Source organism: Coregonus clupeaformis, unplaced genomic scaffold, assembly GCF_020615455.1.
Source record: "Coregonus clupeaformis isolate EN_2021a unplaced genomic scaffold, ASM2061545v1 scaf0663, whole genome shotgun sequence".
In the NCBI taxonomy this organism is placed as follows: domain Eukaryota; kingdom Metazoa; phylum Chordata; class Actinopteri; order Salmoniformes; family Salmonidae; genus Coregonus; species Coregonus clupeaformis.
In genome coordinates this window covers 84471-94254 of record NW_025534118.1, presented here as the reverse complement: position 1 = coordinate 94254, position 9784 = coordinate 84471, and the positions used below count along the sequence as shown (strand labels likewise).

At 41.6% G+C, this 9784-nt stretch overlaps 1 protein-coding gene across 1 annotated transcript; it reads left to right on the top strand.

The window, feature by feature from the left end:
• The first annotated feature begins 2344 nt into the window (after nucleotides 1-2344).
• Nucleotides 2345-9580, top strand: LOC121546624 (zinc finger protein 239). The gene is made up of 2 exons (XM_045216284.1): nucleotides 2345-2642; nucleotides 8209-9580. Exon 2 carries the CDS (start codon nucleotides 8313-8315, stop codon nucleotides 9450-9452), a length of 1140 nt encoding a protein of 379 aa, XP_045072219.1. The 5' UTR covers nucleotides 2345-2642; nucleotides 8209-8312; the 3' UTR covers nucleotides 9453-9580.
• The last annotated feature ends 204 nt before the right edge of the window (nucleotides 9581-9784 follow it).

Genomic DNA, 9784 nt, shown 5'->3' with positions numbered 1-9784 from the left:
ATCTAGATTTGAATTTGAAAGGACAGCAGGTGCAGGCACTTAACTGAAAAATGTAAAGATCTCCTAAATTTAAGGTAACGTTTGTCCCTTGTATGATCAAAATGTATTTTGTTTTATGATGATACCATCTGTCTTTTTATATTGGTGCAAATCTTTCTAAAACAGAAAATGGACACAATTCAAAGGATATCAATCAACAAAGAGGTAAGAATATGTTTGCTATAAGAATATGCTGAAGGCTGCTGTATTGGCTGCAGATGACTGAACTGCTCACTTTCGTGTCTGTGTCTGCAGGTATACAGACAAGAAGGCATACAAAGATATGTCAATTGGTATTTGTATGTTATGCAGATCACATTTACCATCCTCCTTCCTTACCTCGTCAATGAATATCCCATAGGCATCTACATTATCAAGGTATGAGTATGAAAACCATAATCAAAACAGTTTTTTTCATTCACATTCACCACAATAACCAAGGTATGAATACTGTCATGTGCATGTTTTGTTAATCATCTGTATACTTACTATTTGTTTGGATTCACAAATTTCACCCTCCCTACACCTCTGATGAATATAACAGGAAACCTCTTCAATCGCCATGCACTGCAAAATCATTCTGGCTATGCATATGGAGAACATCAACACATTAACATCAACAATGGTTGGCAGGGTAATTTGTATTTTTCTTTCACAAAGTATAATTGATTTATTCTCCGGTCCAGTTGGTGGCAGTAATGCAACATTATATTGGCTGCAAACTTCTGTTAAACCCCTGGGTCAAGGGGGAGGGATCCTGAGAGGAGTGGTGTGAGTAGTATATCTGTACCAGTACAGAGGGATAGGCCAACAAGTGATATATGTTTCAGTAAGTTTGGATTTTTAGCATTTATAGAAATGGTTATCAATTGTACTTGTGGTGGCAGCTGCAGAGAGTTATTTGGGTGTGCGAGACTTGACATCAGAAGAGTTACAGGGTGTGTTAAGTGGTGGTGTCCCATCCCTTCAGGTAGGACTACATATATTTAAATAGTGGAGTAGGGTGGTGTTATGTTATTATTATTTTTTTGTGAGTGTAGCGTTAGATGGTAGTTTTTATTTTATTTTTTCATGCAAAGTATTTGTGAGTTGTACTCCAGTCCAGTAGGTGGCGGTAATGCTACATGTATTGGATACCAACCGCCGTTAAACCTAATCGAAGAAGCTGTTAAACCCCCACCAAAGAAGAAGTTACGCTTGCTAGAACAGCAAGAGTTGCCAATTCAAAGTCAGTTGTCAAGGTAAAATCAAGATTTCTAACATATTCTGTAACGTTTCCATATGTAAACATTAGTAGTCGGATTATTTGTCCACGTCATCATGTTTAAACAATAGCCATTTGAGCTAATGTTAGCTAGCTTGCTTACTGGCCATTAAAATAGCTACCCGAGCTAACTAGCTATCTGTAATACCAAGCAACTTTGTTTATTTTTAAGACGCTGTTGTGAATGATAACGTTATTTGATATTAAGACAGCACTGTCAACTATGTGATGTGTGAATTGTCCATCTTTAAGATGGCATAAATCTATTGGCAGCCCTTAGCTAGTAAGTTAGCATGGCTAGTTAGCTAGGCTGTTTGTTATCGAAGGCTGGCTAGCTAGTTAATTTAAGTAGCTAATCATTAGCTAACTGGTCATTTAGAGATTACAAATAAAATGTATTTTTGGTTCACCATTGCTTCAAACGAACTTCTTGCTGGTAATCTAGCTAGATTGTTTCATCCTAGTGAGAAAGGTGACAGTAAAATTTGTCAGTAAGCTAAAGCTAACCCAACTAGCTCAACATAGCTAACGCTAGCTGTACGATAGCCAAAGCAATGCTAGCTAGCTAAATGTATTAGTGGATGGAATATTTAGTGATATTCCTTTAGTAACTAAGTTGTTCCAGTATTTTGTTTAACTCACCTTACATACATTTGTTTGTGCCTCTTTTGAATCAATTTATAGTCTTCCATGTCTGAACCCAAGTCCCCGGGTTCTTACTGTGGTCTTCCAGCACAGAGAAGCTCACAGTGGGGTCCAGAGATGGTCTTAGTGAAGCTGGAGGACTGTAGTCAAACACTGGAACTCAATGTGATAGTCAAAGAGGAAGATGAGGAGAGAGAAGTCAAAGAAGAGGAGCTAGGGATTAAAGAGGAGGTGGAGGAGAGAGCATTCAAAGAGGAGGTAGAGGAGCGAGCACTCAAAGAGGAGGTGGAGGAGCGAGCATTCAAAGAGGAGGTGGAGGAGCGAGCATTCAAAGAGGAGGTGGAGGAGAGAGCATTCAAAGAGGAGAGAGTGTTCAAAGAGGAGGCGGAGGAGAGAGCAGTCAAAGAAGAGGAGCTAGGGATTAAAGAGGAGGTGGAGGAGAGAGCATTCAAAGAAGAGGCAGAGCAGAGAGCATTCAAAGAGGGGGCGGAGCAGAGAGCATTCAAAGAGGGGGCGGAGCAGAGAGCATTCAAAGAGGGGGCGGAGCAGAGAGCATTCAAAGAGGGGGCGGAGCAGAGAGCATTCACAGAGGAGGCGGAAGAGAGAGCAGTCACAGAGGAGGCGGAGGAGAGAGCAGCAACAGAAGTGGAGAACAGGGAAGAGGAGGAGGAAGTTAGTGGTAACACTGACCCAGGTAAGTTCAGTTGTGTAGGATGGAGAAGTGTCAAACACACGTTAGTTTGGAATTTCGTCATGGAAGAACATGAGCACTGGCATTTTCCAGCCCTAACGTCAGCTGACTTGCGCTGAGGTGGGAGGGGTGACAATATTTGAGGCGTGTCCTTTAAAAACACATGCAAAATGGACAGTTTCATGCAGCACTAAAGGGAACGTTTATGACCCACAAACAGCAGGTCTTCTAGGTAACGCGGTTGATTTGGAGAGCGGAAGCGCAGCCTATCCAGCTATGACACACAATGCCCATGAAAGAGAGATGTTCATTTTGTGCTGGTGAGTCTCGTATTTAGAAACAGCAAAATATTATTGGATCCCCTCCCATTTCGCTTAATTTGACTAAAAAACAAGCATAGCCTACCCTCCCCTAAATCATGGCTGGTTTAGCAGCATCACATACAGTGGCTTGCAAAGGTATCCATCCCCCTTGGCATTTTTCCTATTTTGTTGCCTTACAACCTGGAATTAAAATGGATTTTTTGGGGGTTTGTATCATTTAACTTACACAACATGCCTACCACTTTGAAGATGCAAAATAAAAAAAATTGTGAAACAAACAACAAATAAGACAAAAAAACAGAACTTGAGCGTGCATAACTATTCACCCCCCCCAAAGTCAATACTTTGTAGAGCCACCTTTTCCAGCAATTACAGCTGCAAGTCTCTTGGGGTATGTCTCTATAAGCTTGGCACATCTAGCCACTGGGATTTTTTCCCATTCTTCAAGGCAAAACTGCTCCAGCTCCTTCAAGTTGGATGGGTTCCGCTGGTGTACAGCAAACTTTAAGTCATACCAAAGATTCTCAATTGGATTGAGGTCTGGGCTTTGACTAGGCCATTCCAAGACATTTAAATGTTTCCCCTTAAACCACTTGAGTGTTGCTTTAGCAGTATGCTTAGGGTCATTGTCCTGCTGGAAGGTGGACCTCCGTCCCAGTCTCAAATCTCTGGAAGACTGAAACAGGTTTCCCTCAAGAATTTCCCTGTATTTAGCGGCATCCATCATTCCTTCAATTCTGACCAGTTTCCCAGTCCCTGCCGATGAAAAACATCCCCACAGCATGATGCTGCCACCACCATGCTTCACTGTGGGGTTGGTGTTCTCGGGGTGATGAGATGTGTTGGGTTTGCGCCAGACATAGCGTTTTCCTTGATGGCCAAAAAGCTCAATTTGAGTATCATCTGACGAGAGTACCTTCTTCCATATGTTTGAGGAGTCTCCCACATGCCTTTTGGCGAACACCAAACATGTTTGCTTATTTTTTTCTTTAAGCAATGGCTTTTTTTCTGGCCACTCTTCCATAAAGCCCAGCTCTGTGGAGTGTACGGCTTAGTGGTCCTATGGACAGATACTCCAATCTCCACTGTGGAGCTTTGCAGGTCCTTCAGGGTTATCTTTGTTGCCTCTCTGATTAATGCCCTCCTTGCCTGGTCCGTGAGTTTTGGTGGGCGGCCCTCTCTTGGCAGGTTTGTTGTGGTGCCATATTCTTTCCATTTTTTAATAATGGAATGTGGGATGTTCAAAGTTTCAGATCTTTTTTTATAACCCAACCCTGATCTGTACTTCTCCACAACTTTGTCCCTGACCTGTTTGGAGAGCTCCTTGGTCTTCATGGTGCTGCTTGCTTGGTGGTGTCTCTTGCTTAGTGGTGATGCAGACTCTGGGGCCTTTCAGAACAGGTGTGTATATATACTGAGATCACGTGACACTTAGATTGCACACAGGTGGACTTTATTTAACTAATTATGTGATTTCTGAAGGTAATTGGTTGCACCAGATCTTATTTAGGGGCTTCATAGCAAAGGGGGTGAATACATATGCACGCACCACTTTTCAGTTATTAATTTTTTAGAATTTCTTGAAACAAGTTATTTTTTTCATTTCACTTCACCAATTTGGACTATTTTGTGTATGTCCATTACATGAAATCCAAATAAAAATCCATTTAAATTACAGGTATACAACAAAATAGGAAAAACGCCAAGGGGGATGAATACTTTTGCAAGGCACTGTTGTTGCGTCTTTTTATACTGGCTAAGTAGCCCAGTAGCCTAAGAATAAAGGGGTTTGAAATAGTTTACTGAGATTGCCTTGAAATATTTGTCTTAATATTTTTTCATTATTCACAATTCACATACCAGCATACTTTATTTTGCTCATTTTGAGTAAGCTATCCAGACCCATTTTCAAAGAGCGCCCCTGGTCCGATTACCAAAGTCACGGCGCTCCTCCAAACCATTCCATCCTCCTATAATGCCATAAACTATTGATATGATATAATATAATAATACAATATGCCATTTAGCAGACGCTTTTATCCAAAGCGTGCATAAATTTTTTTGTGTATGGGTGGTCCCGGGGATCGAACCCACTACCCTGGCATTACAAGCGCCGTGCTCTACCAGCTGAGCTACAGAGGAGAATTGTATTTTATTATAGACGTGCAAATGTTATGTGAGAAGACATTTAGGCGTGTGCACAAAGAAGCGATTCATGAGTTCATGTTTCTTACCAATCCTATTTAGAAATATTGTTGTTGCTTTAAAAAGTAGATTGATTGTTTTCCGTTTAATTTGATTAAAACCCAAACTTATTAGAAAGATTCCCCATCCCTGAGTTTATGGTGAGAACGTATATGGCTCGAATGCAATGTAATTTCGTCTGCTTTTTATGGAAAAGTGGAAATATGATCTTAAGATGGTTTAATTATGTTTATAAAACATTACATTTGCGAGAAGTATAACGGTGAGTGGACATTCCCCCTTCCTGATACACTGTCTTTTTAGGCCTCATCAATAGCCTAGTGAATTTAATCTTGCTTATTGACTATGTTTGGCATGTCCATGTCCAGACTGCAATTTACAGTAGACCTAGCCACTATAACAGTGTGAATGCTATAGCCTATGTTTAACAATGCAATGCAATAAGAACAATGTGGACTGCAAACATGTTTAGCAAATATGGGGCAGGCTATTTAACGAACTAGGCTATAACGGACTAACATTTTAATTGGAGTTGATGACAATGCAATAGATAAAAGACCTTAACTACACAACTTGAAGCAACCACATATTTAGCCATGGAGCACTTACTGATTGGCCAGTGAGGGGCCAAGCCTCGGAAACCCACAACTTGTTTATTCATCAAAACCCAGCTCTTTTGCGCCACCACAAGCTCCTGGGCCCATAATTCCGGTTCTGAAAATAACAAAAATATTTCTGACACCACCCCCCGAACCTATAATGCTACTGCCAGCGCTAATATTTACCATTGCATTAGGTTTGTTAAAATAGAGCCCTCTGTCAAATTTGAAGTTTAGGAATGGTCTATTCAATGTCCAGACCTAATCCCAATTGAGATGTTGTGGCAGGACTTGAAAAGAGCAGTTCATGCTTGAAATGTACAGGGGATTTCAAAACTCTGGCCGGACAATCTGTTGGGAAGTGAACTGTCAACTGGAAGGTTGTTTGTATCAAATCCTAGTTGTCATCACCCGTTGTTGTTCCCTTGAGTAAGACACTTAACCCCTCCACAACAACTGCTCCAAAGGCACCATAGTATGGAAGTCCCCTGCTCCAACCTCTCCAACCTTTATGTCTTTCAGGGATAAAGTGGAAGAAGACATTCTTAAATCTACAATCCTTAGTTGCTACATCCATTTTTGGACTTTGAAATTAATGATATGTACTCATTGATTCTTGAAGAATATAACTTAGAAATGGCTCATGAGTCTAGTTCAACGGTCGTTCTCCATCATAACCAACATATAAGCTTGTTTTACTCCAATGTTTGTAACCAAACACTGTATAGGCGCAAAACATGGTTAAAACTATCATGTTGAAATCATGGATGATCAGTCCTTGCATCTTTAGATCTGTCTATTAATTTGAGAGTGGTTACATTTCTCAAAGCCCATCCCTCAGGTTCTTACCGAATCAGAGATCTGGTGGTTCTTTGTCATTGGTTTAATTGAGGATTCTAGCTTTAAAGAGTGTAGGCAAAATTATGTTTTTCCTGTGTTTTATATCATATTCGACCACAGCTGATGAAACTAACACTGTAAAAGTGTGATTTTGTAATCAGTTATTTCCTGGTTGAAAATACAATTTACACATTACATTCTAATCAGCAGGCTTGTGTGGGCGGGAGTTTAGGCTTTCCATGGTGATATCACGATGTGGTAAATTGTGGCAAAGTTCTTCCAGTTTCAAGGGAAATCTACACTGAACAAAAATATAAACGCAATATGTAAAATATTGGTCCCATGTTTCATGAGCTGAAATAAAAGATCCCAGAAACTTTCCATACGCACAAAAAGCTTATTTCTCTCAAATATGGGGCACAAATTTGTTTATATCCCTGTTAGTGAGCATTTCTCCATTGCCAAGATATTCCATCCACCTGACAGGTGTGGCATATCAAGAAGCTGATTAAACAGCATGATCATTACACAGGTGCACCTTGTGCTCGGGACAAAAGGCCACTCTAAAATGTGCTGTTTTTTCACGCAACACAATGCCACAGATGTCTCAAGTTTAGAGGGAGCGTGCAATTGGCATGCTGACTGCAGGAATGTCCACCAGAGCTGTTGCCAGATCATTTAAAGTTTATTTCTCTACCATAAGCCGCCTCCAATGTCGTCTTAGAGAATTTGGCAGTACGTCCAACCGGCCTCACAACTGCAGACCACGTGTAACCACGCCAGCACAGGACCTCCACATCCGGCTTCTTCACCTGCGGGATTGTCTGAGACCAGCCACCAGGACAGCTGATGAAACCTTGGGTTTGCACAACTGAAGAATATTTGCACAAACTGTCAGAAATCGTCTAATGGAAGCTCATCTGTGTGCTCGTCATCCTCACCAGGGTCTTGACCTGACTGCAGTTCGGTGTCGTAACCATCCACCGCCATCACCTCATGTTTCTGCATGACTATGCATGACGCAAGGTTCTTCCATGGCCTGCATATTCACTAGACATGTCACCCATTGAACATGTTTGGGATGCTCTGGATCGACGTGTATGATGGCGTGTTCCAGTTCCCGCCAATATCCAGCAAATTCGCACAGCCATTGAGGAGTGGGACAATGTTCCACAGGCCACAATCAACTTCCTAATCAACTTTATGTGAAGGAGATGTCGACTGCATGAGGCAAATGGTAGTCACACCAGATACTGAATGGTTTTCTGATCCACTTTCCTACCTTTAAAAAAAAATGTATCTGTGACCAACAGATGCATATCTGTATTTCCAGTCATGTGAAATCCATAGGTTAGGGCCTAATGAATTTTTTTCAGTTGACTGATTTCCTTATGAACTGAAACTAAGTAAAACCTTTGAAATTGTTGCATGTTGCGTTTTATATTTGTATTCAGTGTATTAAAGTAAGGTACCTAATTGTTACCCAATAAATTATTTGACATTGATAAAAAAATGTCTGCATTGGGCCTTTAAACAAGTCTTTTAAAGACCATTTCAATGTTTTTCCTGATTCTAACCCCATATTTGTTCATTTTCCCACAGGAGAGACCTCCAACCCAGGTTCAGACAGTGAGCCCAGTTCCACAGCATCAGGAAACCATAAACAACACAGACAGAGGAACTCAAGACAGAAACATCACCACTGCATGGACTGCTTAACTAGTTTCTATGAGCCAGAGGAGTTGAGAAGGCACACTTGTAGGCCCCACCCCTGCTCAGATTGCAGAGGCAGTTTTATTTGTCCAACTCACCTCAAATCAAAACAGGCTCAAAAAAGGATGACGACATACCCGTGTGGTCAATGTGGGAAGGTATGTGAAACACCAAGCAAACTCAAGACGCACCAGATAACGCACACAGGAGAGAAGCCATACCACTGCTCTGTTTGTGGGAAGGGTTGCAGTCATTCGGACCAACTAAAGACACACCAGAGAACTCACACAGGAGAGAAGCCTTACCACTGCTCCCAATGTGGAAATAGTTTCAGTCAATTATCAACTCTGAGAAAACACCACCTAACTCACACAGGAGAGAAGCCATACCTCTGCTCTCATTGTGGGAAGAGTTTCCGTCAGTTAGCCAACCTGAATACACACCAGTTAATTCACTCAGGTGAGAAGCCATACCACTGCTCTCAGTGTGGGAAGGATTTCAGACATCCAAGAGACTTGAAGTCACACCAGAGAACTCACACAGGAGAGAAGCCTTACCACTGCTCTCAATGTGGGGATAGTTTCACCAGTTCATATTTCCTAAAGAAACACCACCTAACTCATACAGGAGAGAAGCCTTACCTCTGCTCTCATTGTGGGAAGAGTTTCAGTCAGTTAGCCAACCTGAATACACACCAGTTAAGTCACACAGGAGAGAAGCCTTACCACTGCTCTCAATGTGGGGATAGTTTCACCAGTTTATATTTCCTAAAGAAACACCAGCTAATTCACACGGGAGGAAAGCCATTCCACTGCTCCCAGTGTGGTAAGAGTTTCAGTCATTCATCAACTCTAAAGAAACATCAGATAACACACACAGGGGAGAAACCTTACCGCTGCTCCCAGTGTGGAAAGAGTTTCAGTCTGGTGGGAAACCTAAAGAGACACCAGCTAACCCACACAGTAGAGAAGCCTTACCGCTGCTCTCATTGTGGGAAGAGTGTCAGTCAGTTACACCACCTTAAGACACACCAGTTAATTCACACCGGAGAGAAGCCATACCACTGCTCTCAGTGTGGGAAGAGTTTCAGTCAATCATCAACTTTGAAGAAACATCAGAGAACTCACACATGAGTAAAGTTGTGTCATCAAGTCTGAAGACACCAGCTTATTCACATAAGGGAGAAGCCTTAACTCGGCTATCATTGTGGGGATAGTTTCACCAGTTTATTTTAAAAAAATTAAACACCAACTAATTATCACTAACAGTAACTTACTTGGTTAAATAAAGGGGGGGGGGGAATTACTTGCAAAGGAGTGTGGTACCTGCTCCCTGTGTGGAAAGCTTCAGTCAGTCATCAAATTTGAAGACCCACCATTTAACTGGCATAGTAGAAAAGCCATACCACTGCTCTGTGAGGAAAATATTCAGTCGTCTAGGAGACCTTGTCGTGACTTTCATTAAT